General features: G+C 36.9%; 2 protein-coding genes across 2 annotated transcripts; one reads left to right on the forward strand and one right to left on the reverse strand.

The window, feature by feature from the left end:
• Positions 1–5,127: 5,127 nt before the first annotated feature.
• nptx2b (neuronal pentraxin IIb) lies at positions 5,128–9,871 on the forward strand (the record flags this gene model as incomplete). Its single annotated transcript, XM_081392268.1, has 5 exons — positions 5,128–5,544; positions 7,246–7,465; positions 8,111–8,355; positions 9,230–9,409; positions 9,644–9,871. 5 exons carry the CDS (start codon positions 5,128–5,130, stop codon positions 9,869–9,871), a joined length of 1,290 nt encoding a protein of 429 aa, XP_081248394.1.
• Positions 9,872–11,935: 2,064 nt separating this feature from the next.
• On the reverse strand, positions 11,936–23,154 carry tmem130 (transmembrane protein 130). The gene is made up of 8 exons (XM_081392084.1): positions 22,841–23,154; positions 22,657–22,745; positions 22,400–22,571; positions 22,173–22,315; positions 21,989–22,073; positions 21,650–21,852; positions 14,487–14,599; positions 11,936–13,475 (listed from the first exon to the last, which is right to left on the reverse strand). Exons 1-8 carry the CDS (start codon positions 22,846–22,848, stop codon positions 13,404–13,406), a joined length of 885 nt encoding a protein of 294 aa, XP_081248210.1. The 5' UTR covers positions 22,849–23,154; the 3' UTR covers positions 11,936–13,403.
• Between the last annotated feature and the right edge of the window lie 181 nt (positions 23,155–23,335).

Below are 23,335 nucleotides of genomic sequence, written 5' to 3' on the forward strand. Positions count from 1 at the left end.
CAAATATATAAGTTTTTTTTTTTTTTTTTTTGTTTATCGTCACAGCTGTCTATTACCAATCATACTAATTGAGTACAATCACAGCGGTGGTAGCAGATGTAATCCTGGTGGAGCTTCAACAGCCCAGATGGAGAAAGGTCACATTATCATTTCAATAGCCCCTCTGTTGGGCTGGGCGCATAAAAACAGGAACAGGACCCTGCTCTCACTGAACCTGTGATTCATGTAACAGTTTTACATGGACTGAAAAAAAAAAAAAAAAATCACATCTAAAAATAAGATATAAAAGTAATGCAAATGGACTCTTTTCACATTTCCGGGGTTCTCAGAAGCAGAAGCTGTCAGGTGAACAGACACAACAAATATAGTTTTTGCACTCCCCGTTTGCCCCAATAGCAAAAGAGAAAATCCACAATAGCATTTCCATAACTTTCCAATAGAGGAATTATTACTGTTACAGTAACACAGGGAAGAGGAGAGGTGATGATATTTTTAGCAGTTAATTGATGAATCCACACAAACAAAGATAATACAAACATGAAAAATCCAAATCCAAAAAGGTATGGCGAGATCCAGACAAGAAACATAAAACCTAGCGGTAAACGAAATCGCAAAAGATTTACAGTAGGGATGTAAATACATCGACTGACTCTTAAAAATAAAGGTTCTTTATTGGCTTGATGGTTCCATGAAGAACCATCCACGGAATCTTTCCATTGGTCAGAGGGTTCTTTATAGTAGAAAAAGTTCTGTAGATCATTTAAATGTTCTTTACACTCAGAACAGTTCACTGAAAGGTTCTTTGGGGAACCCAAAATGGATCTTCTATGGCATCGTTGCAAAACAAACCCTTTTGGAAGTTTTATTTTTAAGTGTATACTGGAAAACAAGTGGCTAACAAGGAACAGGTGTGCAATGAATTGGCATGGTAACAAACAAGGCAGCTATAGAAACAAAGGTAAACAGGAACAAACCACAGGAAGAGGACACAGGAAACAATGGAGACGTAAAATACACTTCAAAATAAGAGTCCTAGAACACAGAACACACAAAACATAGGGGAAATTGTGACAATAACGTTGGTCAAACAAGAGAAATATGTTAAATTTGCAGTCACTTCCTCGGCTGTTGTATTAGAAACACTCACACAGCAGTGCTAACCAGTTTTCTGTAATTTAATGCCAAGGTAATAAAACACAACATAGTGTTTTAAACCTACATTCAATAAAAATTTTTTAAAGATGTTGCTAGATTTACAATGTTAAAACACATCATCACAGTTTGTGAATATAGGGTCCTGATTGTTTTGTTCACCAGTTTAAATATTAAAGTTGCAACTTTAAACATATTTTTCCCATATTTTGACATACATCTAAGTGAAATGAAAGAATGAAAGAAGGTTGTGATTAAAAATTATAAGGTCAAAGCAAATAAAGAAAATAATATGCATGGATTAATCATTCTCTCTAAGATCAATAACATGCATTTAGAAATAGATAGGGATTATACTTTAAAATGACTATGCATCATTATGGTAAGTAGCCTAGATAAGGAAAGAAATTCAAACTAGAAAATGAATTGAAATCTAAAATTTAGAGTATTTAATGCGTGAGGCGGTAAGAACACAGCGATGTTCCCTGAACACCTGATGACTCACATTCTGCTGTAAAGAGGGTCACAGGTTCACAGCACAAATGTGTTGCCACTGTAAACAGAGCTCTTGTCTATTCTGTTTAATGAGTGTAGGGTATCAGGCTCAAAACATAATATCTGGATAACATTTTTCTCTCCAGAGTGCATCAACTCATTTAGTTTTGTGAAGGGCCTTGTTTATTCACTGGCTTTCCATCTCTCAGAAACATGATTGAATGAGATGTTATTAGTCATGTAAGTGCTCTATTCAAGGGCAAGGACTAATGTGTTTCTCACTGAAATGTTATTGATTAACTTCTCCTGCTACTTTTGGGTAAATCACCTAAGCATGGTTCCCAACCCTGGTCATACAGAAAATATAGAAATATAGTTCTTTGATTAAACAATAGCAGGTTAAAAAAATTTCAATAATGGCCATTGTACCCAAACATCACTTTGTATTAACCAAAGGATATTATGGGACTTGCCGTTCAGTAAGTGAGCCATGTATACATTCATTATCAATTCATTCAGAAATCTCTCAGATTTCATAAAAAATATCGTCATTTGTGTTCCGATGATGAACGAAGCTCTTACGGGTTTGGAAGGAAATTCGGGTGAGTAATCTAATTAATGACAGAAATTTCATGGGTGAACTAACCCTTTAATAAAATGGTCAGTTTTAAAAATTATTTAAAAAATACTAAATTATTTTCCAAATTTTTGCTTTATTTCCAATACCTCTCAAGAAGGTCTCTGTCTTGACAGTAACTTGTCCTGATTGTCAATTCATTTGTATCCGTATGAAAAAAACACATTCTAAACCCTAACGCTCAAAATAATTAATTGGTTTGAGTAGGACAAACTTAAACGAATTAGTTCAGTCAAATTAACTTTTATGAGTATTTAGCACTTTCTTTTTCTTTCAAGTTCACAAAACTGATATATTTTAAGTAAACTTAACTGTTTCATTGTTTTGAGTTTTATGAAATTATTTATTTTAATTTAGACAAACTTAAGTTTAACTGAAACGGCTGGGATGTCTATTTCCCAGCATGCTTTGCCGATGGCACTCGAAAGGGAGAGTAAATGCTAAAATTAAGTGTAATATAATGTTTGTTTGTTTTTGTGTAAGATTAGTGTTAAGTGTGAGATTTAGTAGTGATTAATGTTTTGTTATGCTAATTTAGAAGAATTTCTGTTAATGTTGGCTTTAGGATAGTTACCATCATGGTGACAAGTGGTGCATGCAGCTTGATTTGAGAGCAAATAATCCCTTTATATTGTTGCGCTCATACAGCAAGTGCTTCTGTATAACATACTATTGCTAATATTTTAGCAATTATATTAGCAGATTTGCTTTTTAAAGCTAACTAAGTTTATACTAATAAAAGTGTTTACATTGAGATTACATGAAAGTTTTAAGTTAATTGTATGAATTAATGTATTCATACATTTTAATTGTTCTTAACTTGAAATGTTTAAGTACAAAATAAAAATCTGCTAGTTCTGCTTACTTAAACAATTGATTGCCTTAAATGTTTTGAGTTCTACCAACTTATTCGGGTTTACAGTGTACTTCATAGATTTAAGTTATATTAACTGAATGGAATTAGTACTATTAACTTTATTTACCCAAGTTATCTTAACAATAAGTTATAGAGTTACTTGGACACAAATAAAAAAAACGTTATGCTTAAATTGTTTGAGTTAATAAACTTAAATGATTTAAGGCAATCAGTTTCCTCAAACGGTTTGAGTTGAACTCATCAGGTTTTACAGTGTATTAATTGTGCAGACCGTTTGACAGTATGTTCGTATACCACCGTTGGGGAGGTGTCAAAGTTCTGCCATGCTCAGCAATACGCTTGGTTGGGCTGCTCCCGGCATCAGTTTTCTCTGCAGTGGCTCTGGAGAAAAGCCAAGTTCTGATCATGATCCTGTTAAACTTCTGATCCAGTCCAAAGGCACACCACATTATAGCCTAATCTTTTTTTCTTCTAAAGCTATATAATTATAGTATAATATAATTATAGTATTCTAGTTTTATTCCTTCTGTTTATATAATAAATATTTTTAGGCTATACATTTGAAAATAAAGTATTTGAATAGTTTGACAATGATGACCATTGAGTAACCTGGCAAAAGCTAACACAAAAGCTATTGTCGCCTACTTATAATGCAGCACTGGCTGTTTTGATTTCCATTTTACTGCAGGTGGCACCTGACCCCTCACAGTGACCTGTAAAACTAATCTTAATCTCATTTAACTTCATCTTGTCCACATCCGTAGTTACAGAACATATGTAAGCAATAGGGGACACCGGAAAGTGTTCCGATTAAAATTAGTTTAACCAATTAGAAATGAACAGAGGTGCAATCATACAAGTTTTATAAGTAGGCTATCTATAAAAAAAAAACAAAGATAAAAAAAAAAACATTTACAGTCAAAAACGAATTTTTTTGCAAGAAAGTAAAATCTGATTTGCGTTTATGGATTTTAAATAACAGAACAGGCATCAGCCATCCTCATTATTGTTTTAATTTGCAATATAATTTGATATATATTATTCACACAAGATTTTAATCTAAATGTCTAAAAAAAATAGAAATATAATTTTCTATTTTAAGCATAACATTACTTTTATTCTATCCCCTAACCATAAATACAACCCACACAGAAAATTTCTGCATTTTTACATTTTCTAAAAAACAACAACAACATAATTTAGTATGATTTATTAGCTGTTTTCCACAGGGGGACAAAAAAAAAGTTTTTGTGGTTGTGGGCTAGTTGTAACAATGCCACTTTTTGTAGCCCATATGAAAATAATTTACACAGTTTAAGGACAATTTTTAAAATTCATACTTTAATTTATATTAGACAAGCAATTTATATGCACATATTATATGAACATGACAGACGTTAAAACAATCAACTCTGCACGGTCACCATCCCCCTATAAATACAATTTATAACTTAAAGGTTATAGAGTAGCCTAGTAGCCTATATTAGGCTACACAAAGCCCTAAGTAATAGGCAACTCAAATAATCCATGTGTTAAACAGATTTATAATTAAGGCCTTCATCTTTGCTACTGCGGCCACCGATTAAAGACGACTTTTGGAGAGATATGTGCCCTTTGTTAAGAAACTCTCACGCTCACTTGTTGGATTAAAGCTGCTTGATGTTTTTTTTTTTTTTTAAGAAGGTTATTTTATAGCTGCACGAGCCAGTGACGTTAATACTACAGCCAATCCGATTCCTCCAATCGCTGAAGTTCATTTGTTGACTGTGACGTTCTTCTTGTCAGCAGCACCAGCGCTTGAAGCGCGAGTCAGTAGTTCAAAGGGCAGGGGATCATTAATAATATCCACCGATGGAAATCTTTTACTCGGTATGTGTAGTTTAAGGTAAGTTTTGCGATTCAACACAATACGTTCTTCTTATACAGATTATTAAACCTCTCCGCGCGCCTGTTTCATCACTACAAAATGCTTCATCTGATCGCCGGACTCATATGCGTCTATGCACTGACGTGTGTAAAAATTGTCTATGGACAAAATGAAAAAGGTGAGCGTTTTCTATGCACTGCAGTCCCCATTGACAAGGATACAAGTTGCCCCGTGCAGTCTCTGCCTTTTCAAAGCTCATCGGTCCAAGAGGAGGAACTGAGAAACACGGTCATGCAACTTCGCGAGATCATTTTACAGCAGAAGGAGACAATTGTCAATCAGTTAGGAACAATTAAAGAGTTGACGTCTAAACTGTCACGATGCGAGTCTGACTCTGACACATTTAGGAAAATTAATAAGGACACAATGGATGATGTGCCTAAAGATCCAAATGACACCATTGACGTTCTTGGAAAAACCATGCAGGGTCTGAAGGATCGGCTGGAAAACCTAGAGGTAAGAGATATAGTTTAAGTAACGTTTACATACATTTGACGCTTTGCCGTGTTCTAAATGTTTTCTAAACGAGATTAAATGACTAAAAGCAGTTGTGCTGGATGTTTCTCTGCCACGACTATTTTGGTAATTATGTGGAGGCGTTGAAGATTAACAGGGATTATCTCATTAGTTAGTACGCATCTATCCCTTAACCACAAACGGCAAAGTTACTTATGATGCCCCACGCGACAAAATGTCTGGAACGTGTCAATGCCACTTAAATGTTAGGTGTTAATCTGACTGTGTGAAATGATGGAGCTAACCCTAACTCGATATTTTTTCACACGAAGTGGTCTTATCTGGCACTGAATGAGTTTTTTTTTAACAAACTACAGTTTTGGGGGAAGTTCATTTAGTTTAATTTAGCTTAATCAAATATTCTACCTGTGAAGCCATTTTTGATAAGGCAGAAATGAGCAAAACTATGTATTCCATTTCCATTAAATGCAAACCAAATGAATTCCTTAAAAATATTTGTATTTACTTACACTGAAAAAATGGTTACATCTCAATTAACTGGTTTTATTCAAGTTATCAAGTTAAAACTATTATTTAACATCACTGTACCAACATATAATTAATCAATATTCATTTATATAAATATCAACAAAACTAATTTAATCAGGTAGAAATAGCCTAGCGGTAACACTTTAGTTAGGGTCCAGTTCTCACTATTAACCAGTTGCTTATTAGCATATATATTACTAGTGTATTGGCTGTTTAGTAATTATAAAGCACATATTAATGCCTTATTCTGCATGACCATATTCTACATCCCTATTCCTACCCAATACCTAAACTTAACAACTACCTTACTAACTATTAATAAGCAGTAATTAGAAGTTTATTGAGGCAAAAGTCGTAGTTAATAGTTAGTTATAGTGAGAATTTTACCCCTAATCTAAAGTGTGACCGAAATAGCTCTTTAAAGTAACAATTGCAGGACAGGTTAGATCTTTTTACAGTGTCCCTGTGTCACTAAAAATATTCAAAACCATACAGATATATCCTCACGACACCTAGCAATTCATTTTTTCCAATTTGTCTACATGTTTTTATTGTTCATTTTTATTTATCCTATACCATGTATCTTCAAGAAGGCATTTACAGAGATGCAAAAAATGTCATGGTTTGGCCATGAAAGCATCTTTTTTCTGTTTTTAAAAAATATGAAAAGAGGAATAATAGGTAAAAAAAAATTGTAATTATCATGAGCATTTAATTAATTTTAAGAAACAAAAAATTGGTGAGATTACAAAGCAGAGTATGACTTTTCTTCCAAGAATGACATTGATTTCTTTGACTTCCTCGAATCAGCACCAGTTAAAGAAGAAGCTTGAAACCTAAATTTGATTTGTGAATGGAAAAACATGATAATTTTTTCATTTTTTTCATAACTTGGTCCTGGACATAAAATATTATATTGATGTAAAAAATAAAATAAAAAAATAAATAAAAAGAAGAATAATGCATACAAAAAAAGAAAGAAAATGAACTGGATTATGTACAAAAGAGTTTTACTTCCTTGTATTGTTCTTAGTTCTGAAAGGAATAGGTTCTATCAAGCAAAGAAAAAGCCTTTGTATAATTGTACAGAATACAGAAACTTTGTATAATATGAATCCAATGCTTATCGTTTTTTGTCTTTTCTTTCCAAAGCAACAGCAAATGCGAGCCAATATCTCTGGTGTCTCTTTCCCTAATGAGCTGAGAAATCTTCTGCAGCGTAGACTGGAGGACTTGGAGAATCAACTGCTGAAGAAGGTCAATGAGCTCGAGGATGAGAAGTCCCAGCTATACAATGAGACGGTCGCTCATCGCCAGCGCACAGACAATACCCTCAACTCTCTCATGAACAGGATCTCTGAACTGGAGAAAGGTTTGCACAAAACACTCCAACGTTCTCTACTCATTCTTATTTCCAAAGGATAAGAGATTGGAAAGTGTTGTAACATTTTATTTCAAATGTTGTGCTTCAAAAATGTCTAAAATTCAAGCCTGATAGCCTTGTGGGCAGCGGTCCGACATATAGAGACATACAGTATATCCGGCGACCAGAGTTCTATCCAGGCTCGAGGTCCTTTGCCGATCGCGTTCCTCTTTCTCCACCCCATGCTTTCCTGTCTGATCTCCACACTGTTCTATCCTACAAAATATATATATATATATCCGATATACAGTAGTCAACATTTGAAGTGGATCAAAACCTTTTATCAAAGTTATACATGAATTTTGAACAATACCCGTTCTTGTCTTGGGACGACTTTGATTCACTTTTTTGATCCACTTCAAATGTTGGCTACTGTATATTACCATATTCATCTGGTATAGTGATACAGTTCGCTTTTTTATTTCCTCTATATTAAAATCTAGTCTTGATAATAGCTGTCCACATCATTTTTCTTAATGTTTGATTTGAAAGAGTTTGGGCCGAGGGGTAATCAGGTTGTTTTGTGGTCAGTCAGCATATTTCTGCATTTATCCAGAGATGATGCAATAGTAAATCACTCTTTTTGGCTTTTAGGAGGAGCTGGGTTCAAATCACCAGAGAATTTCAAAATCTCTCTTCCTCTTCGCACAAATTACCTTTTTGGGCAAGTAAAGAAAAGCCTACCAGAAATGTACGCCTTCACTGTCTGCATGTGGCTCAAGTCCGGTTCGAGCCCGGGCATTGGAACCCCGTTTTCCTACGGAGTGCCTGGACAGGCAAATGAGATCGTACTGATCGAATGGGGCCATAACCCCATAGAACTGCTCATCAATGACAAGGTAAAGAATTGACGTATTAAGAAAAGAAAGCTTGGCATCGAATGTTATGAGGACACTGATGTTCAGTAATCTGTAATTGCAGATTATTAGTCATCATTTAATCATCAGCATAGATAAGTGCTAAAAATAGAAATGTCTTTCTTACTTTTTTACAGTCAGTTCACTGAAAAATTTATATCTCGTTATCATTTGCTCATTCATCATTATTTTGTTTTTCTGTGACACACAAAAGATTTGGTGAAAGTGGATGGTGATTTATATCGCCAAGCTCCAAAAAAAGAAAAAACATTTAATAAAAGTTGTTATTCTGAAGCCATATGAGCTTAGTTTGAAAAACAGATTAAATTAGAATAATTTTTCACTGTTATAATCTCTCTATCCACTGCAGCTTTGAAATCCCATTCCCAATTAAGTACTGTCTAGATGTGTTGCATGAGCTGGAGCCATGTGACTTGGAAACAAGACATGGAAAGTCTTTCTTCTGTCAAACATAAAAGAAGATTATTTTGAAAAAATCTCTCTCTCTCTTTTTTTTTTTTTAAGTTTAAAAACCAACATTCTTGGTCTGGTTACATGGCAACATGGTCTGGTGACCAATATTCTTCAAAATATCTTTTTTTTTTTTTGCGTTCTACAGAAGAATGACTTAAGGGTAGTAAATGATGAAAGAATTTTCATTTTTGGTTGAACTATCCTTTTACATTTCAGTCTGTTTGTCATAAAAAGCAATTGTACAGCTTCATATGACTACTTTTGTTGCTTGACAATGTAAATCACCATCCATTTTCCTTGTGTGGAAAACAGAAACATAGGATCTCACTTTGTGCTTCACAAAAGAATTGATAATTGATACACTATTAATATTGACAAATAGGTGGTGCAACTACCTCTATCACTGAGCGATGGGAGGTGGCACCATGTCTGCATCACTTGGACTACCAGGGATGGGCTTTGGGAAGCCTACCAGGATGGCCAAAGATTGGGTTCAGGAGACAATCTGGCCCCCTGGCACCCTATCAAGCCTGGAGGTGTCCTCATCCTGGGCCAAGAGCAGGTGAGAACATAAGCAGAGCTGATACAGCAGTTCCCAGACCCAGCCGCACTGTAGCTGTAATATTATGCCATCCCTGCACAATAGTGTTACTGACTCATGAACTTTACATTTTAAATAAAACTTGACCTCAGGCAGCAAACAATGTCATTGAGTTAGCATGCACATGCTCTAAGAGTGAATAAAAGGGGATATTGTTGTTGTCTTAACGAGGCCTGTCGTTTATGGCCTCAACAGGATGTAGTAGGGGGGCGCTTTGATGCCACCCAGGCCTTTGTGGGGGAGCTGAGCCACTTTAACATCTGGGATCGGGTCCTGCGCTCCACGGATATCATCGCCATGTCAAACTGCTCATCCTACATGCCTGGGAATGTGGTGGCCTGGACCGACAGCAACATCGAGGTGTTCGGAGGAGCCTCAAAGTGGCCGCTGGAGCTATGTGAAGACCGGCTGTTTGACAATTAAAAGTGTTTGTGGATATTTGTGAGCAATATGATATCCTTTTCATCCTCAAAAAGATCTATCTTCATCACTCAAACAAGAAGGAGCAAATAGTTCTAAGAATATTTTTTTTTTGGAGAGATTGCAACATACAGATAAAGATTCAGTTAATATATTCAGTTGACATTTGTGGCTAAAGGAAATTGGCATTACAGAAAGTATTGTATCAGATGGTACTACCATGGCACTCTGATAAATACCATGCAAATGAATGATCATCGTGTTTATGAGCCATGTATTTACATGCTACTCCATGGTACATTACCATGGCACCTTGTTGGTTTACAGAAAAGCACACACGCTTGCTTATCCTGTTAGAATATAGCTGCGTTAAGCCTAAGTCAGTTTTTGATTTGAAGAACAAGGTCAGGTATTATATAGGAAGATCTTGTGCTTTACTCTGAAATTTAGACTTTGGTGAGGGAGACCACATTTGAGATTACTTTTACAGTTAGCCTGTTTAGCATTAGCACAAACCATCAGAGCAAATAATGTGGTGAAAGCACCATTAAAATCTGTCATAGGTTCTTAGAAATACATATTTATTTAAAAATATTAAGAATCAACTCTTTTTAGAGTCTAAAGCCCATCTCCATTTTCGCTGAGTGAATTACCCATCGTCCACTGAAGACTATAAATGCTTTAACACTGTCAGATATTTTGAAGACAATGAATGAACTGTGAATTATGTTGCAAGGTCTGTTTCTTTGAATATATTATCTTATTTTTATACCCTGCTTTTATATCAGATATGTCATTTAGTGTTGTTTTGTTTATGCAATGTCAAGATACACATATTTTGTTTAATGAAAAGCCTTTTTTGTTAACTGTGCCAATTATTCAAGGTTTGCTTGACACTGCTAACCTGTATTTGCCAATAAAAAATAAAAATAGCGTTGAAATCTTTTTGTTCTTCTGCTATATTTTCTATTGTGGTTAATCTCTTTTTTTTCTCAACACCAATACATACATATAATATTGTAATAGGCAGCAATTTTCTATACAACAGACATTGTTCATTTGCCCTGCTTGTTTGTGGCAGTGGTAAATTTGTTGTTTTGACCAAATTGACATCAAATATACTGTAGAAAAGTATGTAATGAGAATCAAACCTCTGCAGATATAGCTGTGGTTGAGGTCAAAAAGTGGAAGGAAAGCATGTAATCACACCGTTCTGATGGACAGGTGGCTCAGAGGGCATTAGCCTGTCTTAAGGGATAAGATCAGTCCCAAGCCAAAGCTCGTGTCACAGAGGGACATTTCACAAGACTGAACAAACAAAACTATTTAAAAAAAGAAAATGACCTTTAGAGAGGTGGACATAACATTCAAAAGTGAATGGGTGGTGTAAGAGGTCAGCGCATACATTTTTTATCCGGGGATATTGAGAAGGTCTCTGGGTTCTAGAAAGAAAACAGCTGCATCTCTGTGACCTTCACCTATAGGGAGAGAAAATCTCCAGCTTCCTCACAGCTCTCATCCCTGAGATGATTAACACTTTAAATAATTCTGTTTACTCATGCTCTGCCAAATGCATTTCAGTCACACATCAACATTATGAGCTTTGAAGGGAAGTAGATAACGGATTATACTACTGGCTGTGTGATATATCATTTGCAAAACGGCATTAATCTGAATAAGGAAGAGTGACATTTAGTATTTGTTTAGAATTATAAACAAATAATTGGATCATTTAAAACATTACAGCTAAAAGTATTATATTTTCAAAAGATTGTGAATGCTTTTTTTTTCATGAGAGGCATAGTTTGTGGTTGTAACTAATAGATTTATTAATCACATAAAGGTGGACACTATGTTTATTGAATTTACTGAACTTAATTATTGTGTTTTATTTGAAAATATTGATGAGGTCTCAAAGGTGTAGCTGTCTAAAATCTATTTAAAATGTAAAATTCAATCATTTTAAAATTTTTAATTCAGTCATAAATTATTAATAATACAAAACATGTTTGAAACACCTTAATTAAAAATAAAATTCATTCTCTGAGTAATAAATAAAGTAAAATTATGACACATCAAGGCTTTGAATTTATTGATGACTTTATTATCTCTAATAGCGGTCTCATTTCCTAAAATACAGCACGACTCAAGTTAATTACACTCTTGTTCAGACATTTTTTTTAAAGGAAATTAATACTTATATGCAGCAAAGATGCATTAAAGTGAAAGACATTTATAATGCGACAAACTTTTCAACATTTTAAATAAATACTCTTCTTTGGAACTCTCTATTAATCAAACAATCCTGCAAAAATTCAACAAATTTTAACTCTTTTGAAAAAGAAACTGTTTCTTGATCACCACAACAGAATCATGTCTGAAAGCTCACGTGACACTATAAGACTGAAGGAAGAATGGCTGCTGAAAATGATGAGCTTTGCAATCACAGAAATAAATTGCATTTTAAAATATTGAAAGATTATTTAAAATAGTACAAATATTTCACAATATTACTTTTACTGTATTTTTGTATTCAAATAAATAAATAACTGCTTTCGTTGTATTACCGTTTTTACTGTATAACAGTTTTCCTATAAATAAAGCCTATTTCAATACATAAAAAAAAATCTTACTGACCCTAACCTTTTGAACAGTAGTGCAAGTCATGATAAATGTGTAGGCGAAGGGTTGTACTAATTGGTCGTCTGCGTCCTCGTGAAAAAAAACTGAGACGAATCTTTGCTTAACTTTTGTAAAGAAACATTTTCAAGTCCTTCCACATACATATGACTCCCGTTACACTTCCAAGGGCAAGAATAATGCCTCGGCTACTTTTGAGCTGAAGGGCACAGTTATCACTAGACGTATGATGCATTGCTCATCTGTAGCCTTTAACCTACAGAGATATTGTGCAGTCCCTTGTGGAGCTGTAATTCTTGTCTTCCTGGTACCACACAGTGCAGATGGCAAATGTCATTGATCATCACAGCAGGAATATACAGGTCAGACTCATTCATTCCAGCAGAAAGAGCTCTAGGTCTTATACAAGGAAACTCTCACTCATAGAAATATGATGTACCTCTAACCTTATGCACTTTCCTACTTTAAAAGGTTCATCACCAATGTCAACATCCATTAGGATCTTGAGGAGTTTTGCATTAACAAATGGAACTTTCATGAAGTGGAACTTTGAAACCTACTCAAGTATGAACTAAAAGAGCAGAGAAAACAGGAAGGATAATTAGTGTGTTCACGTCGACACAGAAGAGTGATTCAGATGAGCAAAATGAAAAGCTTTCATGGGTTCTGTTTTGGGTTATTGATAGGATCTTAGCTTCAAATGTAAATAGATTGACAATGTAGCAAAATAATGAAATTCATACAATGAAAGATGGATCAAAAGGAAAGGAATTCTTCAGATGTAATTTAGTTTGGGGCGGTCACAGTGAGACTAACAGGGTTGGGTGTTGTGGGAAGCCCCAGGCTGATGAAGAAGGGACAGGGCTTCATTTGTCTTAGAAGCAGGAGAATTGCCCTATAAAGGGATGGTTGCATCCTTGACACGCAGCTCGATGTCTGTGAAGGAGAGATAATTCCTATCAGCCACCTAAAGACAGACAAAAAGAAAAATTACACTTATTATATTTGCTAACAACACCTAAATACATCTACTCTCAGATCATATGTACGGTATATAATCTGATATACCGTACATATACTATAAAAATCGCATAATTACAAACTGTCACTCTGCTGTTTTGGCTGTGCTCACCTGTCACTTTTCATTTCCTGACCTGCATAACAAAAACCTTCACTGGAAAAGTACAAAATAATAATAAAAACTACTTAAAGTAAATAAATTGAGGACAAAATATGATAATATTTTTTTTAAATATGAAAATATGATTCTGAACAGTGTAAAAAAGTTTTTTTTCCAGGCCAGTTGCATGAACAGCCACTATGTGTCTTACATTCTTAAAAATATGGCAACAATGGTTCCACAAACAACCTTTAATATCCATGGAACCTTTCCATTTTTCGAACTTTCCGTCTTTACACTAAGAAAACAATAATTCTCTTAAAAACTGTTCACCGAAAGGTTCTTTGAGGAACCCAAAATGGTTCTTGTATGGTATCTGCAAAAAAAAAAAAAAACTTTTGGAACTTTTATTTTTTAAGAGTGTGTAAGAACTAGTCTGAACAACTAGCAGTTAGTCAAGGGGTAATCAGTCTAATAGAGAAATGATAATAAAAAAACAACAACCTCTATTTAATCTAACCTTTAAAACTAAATTTATTTATAAATGTTTTTAAAAAACTCCTAGGAGACAGAAATGTTTTTCTAATTTAAAAATAATATTTTAACTCATAGCTTATTTTTAAGAGAATACATTATACAACTTCACCCCCACAAAAGGAAGAAAGAAGCATGGACTAGTTACTTGAAGGATAATTTAGCATCCTCTAACAAAGGCTTAAATACTTTCTGGTGTATGTCAACCTCTAGTGGACAAACCTGCATGTTACACTTAATTAAACTATTTTCACAAAAAAAAAAAAAAAAACATCTTCACATTATTCTCTGTTCTTGTTCTCTTTCCTGATGTGAATCACTCACCAGTGCCTTAGACATGAGGGACTGCTGCCGTGGACGACACACTGACACAGAGATGAATATGAGGGTAGCGACAATCACTGCAGCGCAGGGCAAAATGAAGAGAAGACTCACAGCTGAGGGGAAAATATATTTACATGTGAGAATGAATGTATAACAGAAAAATAGCAAACAATATATGCGGGAAATGGGCCTGGACGGCCGAGTCACAGCCTATTCAACCAACAGCAAAATTTAATAGTGATAACACTTGTATACAGCAAATAGTCAAATAAACAAGAAGCTAATATTTTGTAACTTACATTTTAGACACAATATTCCCAGTTATGTTGTATGTGCTCTACTAAGTTCTAAACAAAGTTAAAGAATTTGACACAGTCAATATGTTTCCAACCAACAAAAGTGTTTCATTACTTAATAAACTGTTTTTTTTTTTAACAAATCAGTTGATTAATGATTCAATGATCCAATCACTATTGGAGGTTCATTCACTGACTTGTGACTACAATACCACCTGACCTCTGCAGATCCATTGGCTACATCTGAAAACTTAAGCAGCTGACATTTTGGGCAAATTCCAAACGGAAGTGAGCATCCCCATGCCCTACTCCCTTTGAAGGGGACTTGAATTGGGGACTTTGGAGTGAGCACGGCACTTGCGTGCCATTATGTAGCCATTTGGAACGCACTTGGGGAAGGGAGCAATGAAAGACAATAAAATGTCCTCATTATCTTAACCTGGGATGTTCCCATGACAACGCAGCATGGTGTCCATCAGCTGCTCTCACGACAGAAATTTCTTATTATTTCTGCCGCACATATGTCCTGAACCGAAATGCCCTTAAATAATGCCCATGAGGTAGCCATACCTCTGAATGAGCCCATAGCCCTTCCGGAGGACAGATACCCATGCCATTATAACCCAATATAATACACAGACAGGGCACAAGCAATGAAGCCGCTCATCTTTTGATGAGGGAAAAGGCTGCGGATGGAAAGCCAGTAAATCCACCTGTTTACAGGGGAGAGCTGACTCGCTTACTTTAGGCACAAATGCTGGATTAGTTGTAAGAATCACCCTCGAATAATCCATAGCAAACCGCATGCAGGAGTTATGAACCGACAAAGCATAAATTTCACTAACCCGCTTTGTGGTCAAAAGAGCCAATAATAAAGCAGTCTTTAGCAAAAGGAGCTTTAAATCAATACTATCTATAGATTTAGAAGGGGGTTGAGATTGTGCATTAAGGACCACAGCCAGGTTCCATAGCGGAATCAATGGCTTTGAAACCCTGTGCAAACGCCGTGTACCTCTCATAAACCTGCATACAAGCGGGTGTTGACCTATGTTATTCCTGTCAATCCCCATATGACATGCAGAAATTACGGCAAGATAAACCCTCATCCAAAAGTTCCAGATAACTTCCAGAGAACAGAGAAAAGGGACGATGTGCCTGTGTGCGCACCATCGCTCAAACACATTCCATTTCCGATCATATGCAGAGCACGCTGAGGCCGCTCTCGCATTCTGAATAGTCTGAATCGCCCTCACAGGCAAACCCGTAACACTCAAGTTTAACCTCCCACGGGCCATAATCTCCCCACGCGCTGGAGAGAAGAGGTCCCTGCGCAGCGGGAGAGGCCAGGGCTGGTCGCATAGGAGTTAAATTCTCTGTACTATCTCCGTCAGCCACAACTTGCAAGTTCGGGGAGATTGGTATGACTGAGTGACCGCATTTCCTTTCTCTTTTTAGTGTTGGTATGATCAGACTGAAACAGTAGTGCGTTTGGCCACGTGGGCACCAGAACATCCACACCCATTGGTGCACTGTCTTTTTCCAGAGAGAAGAATAGAGGGCAATGAACGTTTTTGTGCAAGGCGGAGAGATCTACGGCAGCTCAGCCGAACCTCTCCCACAACTGGCTCACTACCTGAGGGTGGAGAGTCCACTCCGTACAGGGGGTTTCCCCTGGACAGGAGATCCACCCCCACATCCATTATTCCCAGGACATGTGTTGCCCGTAATGAATGAAAATGCTTCATGCCCCACACAATCAGCTTTCGTGCCAGACTGAGAAGCTGAGAAGAACATGTGCCTCCCTGGCGATTTATGTATGCCACCGCCATTGTGTTCTGATCAAAATGTGGTGGTTCCTTAGGAACTGCACAACATGTTTCAATTCTAGAAACACTGTTAACAATTCTAGGAAGTTTATGTGTGCGTTCTCTAGCGAGACAGGCCATTTCCCTTTCGCTATTCTGCCCTCGCACACTAAACCTCAACCTGTGAGTGACACATCTATTGTAACCATCTTCCTCAGAGAAACTGACCCCAACGGAGTCCCCGAGTCAAGAAACGCGTGATCCCTCCAGTGACAGAGAGCGGGCATGCAGAGTGGCGTCACTATCACTTTGCGGTTGAGCTGGAGTTTTGGACACAAGTGCTGCACCATTGTCCAGTGCTGAAACTCTCTCATTCACAACAGTCCCAGTGGAATAACCAAGACAGTGGAGGCCATCAGTCCTAGCAGACATAAACGTAGTCTGAATGGGACCTCCTTCCCTTTCTGAAAAAGGGAAAAACATCCGCGAATTGACCTGATGTGCTCCTCTGACAGAAACGCTTGAGTTCAGTCTGAGTCCCAGGTAGATTATCTCTTGAGTGGGCACAAAGAAGCTCTTCGTCCCGTTTATTTTGAACCCTAAGTTCTCTAAAAGAGACACAAGCATTTCTCTCTCTCTCTCTCTCTCTCTCTCTCTCTCTCTCTCTGCCATGACAGAGCACACAGCAGTAGATTGTCCAAATATGCTGACACTTCTCAGGAATGTGAGCACTTCTTCCACACACTTGCTGAACACCCTCGGGGCAAATGACAGCCCGAAGGGAATTTTCAAAACTTCGTAGGCTGTGCCCCGATAGGCAGACCTGAGGAATTTTGTAATGTATTTATTTTCACATAGGCCAGGGAGATGCCTATGTGAAAATATGCATCCTTCAGTTCGACTGTTGTAAGCCAGTCTTTGGGACAAATAAATTGTGATAACATTTTGAACTTGTATATTCTGAGGTGTTTGTTAAGGTTCCATAAATCCAGAATGGGCTGGAGACCCCCTCCTCTTTTGGGAATGACAAAGTAACGGGAGTAAAATGATGGCTGTCCTCTGGCGGCACAATGCAAATTGCTCTTTTGCTTAATAAAGAGGCTATTTCTTCCTCTAAAATCTGAACTGACTCCCCCTTCTGCTGCTGACATTAACACACTGTTGGGTTGAAAAGTAGTGGTTTTACAGCAACTGCAGACAATAACCCCATTTTATTGTGGATAAAACCCAAGGGTGTATTGACCACGTGAGTGGTCCTCTGCAGCTCTCGCTCACTGATTTTTTTGTTTTATTACGATTATAAACTTATTTAAATATCTTCTAACTGTTACTTTTAAATGGAGTGCAATGCTGAGCAATTGAGGTTTAATGCCATTGTACTTAAGTTCGGTCGACAAGTTCGAGTCCTGGCTTGAGGACCTTTTGTGATCCGATAAATAAATGTTTAATTATCTTCTAATTAAAACAATAATACTAAATACATATTTAAATAGACATATCAAGTAGTAGAAAATGTATTGACATCTTAGTAGATTACAGGCTAGAGCTGGTTTGGTTTCTAAGAGACGGCAAAACTCTGTTTGATTTGCAATCGTGCTGTGCTTATTCCATTAATTCCTGTATCATATCGTAAAAGGTTTAAAACATTTAAATAGTCATATCAAGTAGCAGAACGTGTACGACTCAGTATCTTAGAAGACATCACTCTTGATAGAGAGCTGGTTTGGTTTCTGAGAGACAGAGACTTAAGAAGGCAACATACTGTTAGATCTGAGATCATGGTGTGCTTATTCCAGTCATTTGTGTATCAAAGGCAGCGAAGGAAAATCGATCAGATGAAGAAGGTATCTCAGGAGACAAGAAGTGAAGCTAACATTGGATACGAAATGCAGTCTCTGGACTTGGAATGCAATCTCCAAAGGCAGCATTTTTAAGTTTTCGGACACAGCCATTGTGGCATTAATAGTGTTGCACTTAGAAACACATAATTCTGAGTCCCAGGACGTGAAAAGCTCAGAGTAGAACATTATGGGTTGTCATCTCCCAATAATGGTAATTATGACATGGCGTGAATGCAGCATGTCTTAACGATGCAATGTCACCATGAAATCAAAATCGTTTTTTTTGTTTTGTTTTTAAAATAGAATATTGGTCAAGTTCTACGAGGAAGTGATTGCGTTTTACAAGTCAGAATCTCGTAATTACGGTTATTCCGACATAGCATGAACGCACCTAAATCCCCACAACTGATACATAAAGTGACAGTCAGTCTGGAATATGCAAACACAGATAAGCTTAGTGACACAAACAGTAAAAAGTCCCAGTGCTGCTGGAATGCTGCTCGACCAATCAGATTTGATGTCTGGAACTAAGATGTTGTTTCTATGTTGTTTTAGAGCTAATTAATGCATGCCACTGACTTTAAAAGGATAGTTCACCCTAGAAATCATTTGCTCTCCCTGGTGTTGTTCCATTAATGTATGCCCTTCTTTCTTTTATGGACCACAAAAATAAAAATATAACTGTCGATATAATGACAGTGAAAAGAGGATAGCCTCAAGCTTAAAAAAAAAAAGTATCACAGAATGATATGTGACGTGCCTTATATTTATATTTCGGGGCAGTTTTAGCCTAATGATTAGAGTCAGACTTGTAATCTTGTAACCTGTATAAGGTCACAGGTTCGATTCGCAATACCATTAGGAAACAACTGTGGTATACCTTTGAGCAAGGCACCTAACCCCCCACTACTCACTGCTCCTAATGTGTGTGCATGAACTTTGATAGGTTAAATTCAAATTGTATGGGTATGGGTTATCCTACTTGTCACTTCACTTCACTATTCCAAGTGTTCTGAGGGTATGCAATAGGGATTAGTGAAAAACAAACCGAAATATTGGACTCAGTGAAAAAATGCAAAGATACTTTTTGGGGGGGGGGGGGGGGGATTTCTAGGCATTTACTAAACCTTATCGTATACCCCCAGAACACTTGAAATTAGGGCTGCACGTTTTCAAGTTTTTCATTAACCGTTAACCGAGGCCCTTAGCGGTTAATACTCGGTTAACCATAGTGTGCGCGCCGCAACCCCGAGATAGGCAAAATTTGCGGGTGGGACATGTCCCCACCACTATTTTCTAAGGTCGATATTGTCACCACTTTTGAAACATCTCGCGGCATGAATACCAATACAAATAAACAAAACATCTTCAGTTAACTAGCAGAGCATTCATTTCGTTCGTTTTTTTTTTTTTTTAGGCGATCTAGCGCTGAAATGTTTTGTTTTTTAAATCAAGTGATCAAAGTGCTCGTTGCCGCTGCGATCGAGAAGGGGCTTGTAAAACGTGCTGAGGTATTATTAATTCGTGGCCACAACAATTCACCTGATACTGATAAATATTCACCAATTCACAAAAAAAAAGGAATAAAAAGCTGTAGTCGGCCTTCACTGAAGAGCTATCTTCACAGGGACGAAAAACAGTTTAATAATTATTATTAATTCGTGGCCACGAAATAATTCACCTGAATATTCACCAATTCACAAAATATAGGTCTTTAGCATTCACTAATTAATAGTATCAAACTGTTTTTGGCCACGTTAATTCAAAATGAGGGAGGGAAATAGTTCAACGTGTCCACGATTTATTAAAACGAGGGAACAAATAAGTCGTCGTAACAACTAATTATTTAGATCAGTGGACAGGGCGCATAAGAACAAACAGTGAGAGAGCCCCGGCCGCGCGCGCGCGCACTCTCACCGCCTTCAAACAACACGAGCGCTGTATTGCTCTCTCTCCCTCGCGCATATCAACACAGTAAAAGGTCGGAAGACCGATTGTGTTTTATAGATTAGTAGTTTGTTCATATAAAGTGTTTGATTAGCAAGTACATGTTTAGGAAATGCATAATACAAATTGTATGGGTTAATGTAACGGTAAACGGACTCTGCGGGTAAAACTGTTGTGATGAAACTGCGCATGCGCGGGGTAAAACTGCTGGTGTAAAGCTGTGGCTCTGCGGCTCTGCAGACAGATATTATTGTGCTGCGATCAGTGGCGCGGATACTGACTGACTATATTTGTTTCTGGCTCGCGCACAGCCTTCATTCTCGGACGCGCGCTTTCTTTGCCCGCTTCATATTAGAAAACTGGTCTAGCGGTCTCTGGCGGTGCAAAAATGTATTACAACTAAATTCAATGCACACCATTGACGCCACTTAACCGAGCAAAATGTTTCACTCGGTTACGCAATTTTTAACGGTTAATCGGTTAATCGGTTAACCATGGACACCCCTACTTGAAATATAAGGCATGTGTGACGTGTCGCATGGGATCATTCTGTGATACTTTTGCTTCTTTTTTTTTTTTTAAATTTGGTGCTGGTCGTTATTCACTGCTATTCGCAAGCAGGACAAAAAAAATTCTCCTTTTGTGGTCGATAAAAGAAAGAAGCATAAAGCATTAGAACAACACCAGGGAGAGTAAATGATTACTTAATTTTCAGGCTATCATTTTCATTTTCAACATGTTTAAAAGTCATAAAGCTTTCTTGAAAACATGAATGTCATTGTGATGTAATATTGGGTAATTCAGACTTCTCTATGCTGAAGATGAATGAATCATGAATCAGTGGCCTAAAGGTATATGCTGGAGACCATGCTGTTGTGCGTCAAATGTGGTCAGACACAGTATCTGGATGCAAACTGATTTTTAACGGTCATGCTCATTCACGTGGCTAAGCTTTCCATGTATTAAAAGGGACAGTTCACCCAAAATAAAAAATTCTGTCATCATTATGTTTGATGGTGTGTCTGGTCCTCATTCACTTTCACTGAATGCAAAGGAAAAGCTTGGACATTGTGCTTAATCATATTGTGTTCCACAAGTCACAGAGGTTTGGAACGACATAAGGGTGAGAAAATTATAACTGAATTTTCATTTGTGCTACAATATGTTCCAATTATGCCACTCTATAAACAAGGATTTCCACTTATAGGAATTACTCACTACTTATAGTTTCCAGTTGATTAAAAAATTGTTGTAGAAAATTGTACTATACTTACGGCTGCTCTGGACATAGATGTCGTAGGATGTCTGGAGGTTGCTGATATTATTCCTCACACTCAGGTCTAAGCAATATGTTCCTACTGATGTGAAGGTGTAGTTCAGATTGAATATGTTCCCATAGAGCCTGACTAAATTGCAGGAAGCTGGACTAGGAGTTTGGCAATCAGACAAAACTCTCCAGCACATCCAAACAGGAGGACTATACACACATCACATGTGATAGAAAAAAATAATGCCATTTTTTAAAGGATGATTTTAGAATTAAAACACTATATGAAGAAATCAACTGACTTTTCAAATATTTTTTTTAAAACTTTGTTGAAGTACATTTTTACCTTCCTCCGACAAGAAAGGACAGACTGCTGCTTTCGTCCACGTTATAAATTAAAGGTCCTCTCAATTCAATGCTCCTTATGGCATCTGAAAAACAAAAGAATCTTTGACATGTTAACACCACTGGTAATATATAAATAGTCAAATCAGGACATTGATGATAAGTGATAATGACTACGCGCCCACCTAACACAGTCAAATCTACAGAGTACAGCCCAGTCATTCTGAAATGTTGGGGGTTATTGGTTCCAATGTTCAATTTAAACGTGTAGTTCCCTGGTAAGGTGTAGTAATACTTCAGAAAAGGCACCGAGCCTTTACGCACTTCCCTAAAACACAAAGACAACTGTAAAGAAAACCATTTTATAGTTAAAATATCCATTTATTGAAATGGATGATCAAATAAAAATTACCCATTGCCCAAGTCCCATGTGTATATAAATGCGACAGAGTGCAAGTTATGTCTCGGGTCAGACAGCTCAAATGAAACCATTGTGGGTATGCAAGATGCCAGCTTCCCACTATCCCGCAAGTATGTTGAATTCCCTTCCATTTGATGAAAAATGATCTTTCCTTTGACATTTCCTATGGTGAAATAGAAACTATGTATCATCAAAACCTACACCAGTGACAACCAAGTCAAAATGGACAAGAGGACTAGTCAGCTTACCAGATAACTGATGGGATAACTCGTCGGGTATCCCAAAAGCAAGAGAGGAAATCAGTGAGAGAAAAGTGTGAACCAGAACACTCCGGATCCTGATGGAAATCAGTTCACAGTTTGAAATAAACATTCAACATAAAAACTAAATGATTAGACAACAAACTTATCATTTAAGAGCTATAATATTTACCAGTTCATGTGGCCTCCAAATCTGTACAGCTTGTGACTTATGAGAGTATGACTGAGACTTTCAAGCTTTTATGTCTTTCTGGCTGTTTGGTAAAGGCTTGAAATCATATTCGCGTGTTGAATCCTTATGCTTATTTGAATAATGATGTGCGTTGTGCTGCCAAATAGAACATAATTCATGCAGAAACGTGACGAATTCACAAGCCCATTCATCTGGATGGATTTCTAGAGAACGTGCAAAAGTCTCTATTATCCCAACTCTTTAAGATTATGTAGTAGTGACAGGGGCTAGTAGGCCGTGTCCCACCTTTCACTATTTTTCTCAGGTAGGCAACTCTAAATATAGTAGGCTACAACACAAACGTCCACAAAGCGGCGCTGTAAAAACGGAAATTTTTATCACAGATTCTATCTGTCACAGAAATTAGCTTAAATTACTCAAATATCAAGATTTTAAGAGTTTTTGTTTTTGTTTTTGTTCAATCCACGAACGAAA

Source organism: Scardinius erythrophthalmus (assembly GCF_964197995.2).
Source record: "Scardinius erythrophthalmus genome assembly, chromosome: 18".
In the NCBI taxonomy this organism is placed as follows: domain Eukaryota; kingdom Metazoa; phylum Chordata; class Actinopteri; order Cypriniformes; family Leuciscidae; genus Scardinius; species Scardinius erythrophthalmus.

Excerpts from the sequence above, each read along its gene's own strand:
- tmem130 (XM_081392084.1), bottom strand. Across the intron at positions 22,316-22,399 it reads ACATGGGACTTGGGCAATGG|GGAAGTGCGTAAAGGCTCGG; the intron begins GTAATTTTTATT and ends TTTGTGTTTTAG. Across the intron at positions 21,853-21,988 it reads TCCTTTCTTGTCGGAGGAAG|TCCTCCTGTTTGGATGTGCT; the intron begins GTAAAAATGTAC and ends ATGTGTGTATAG.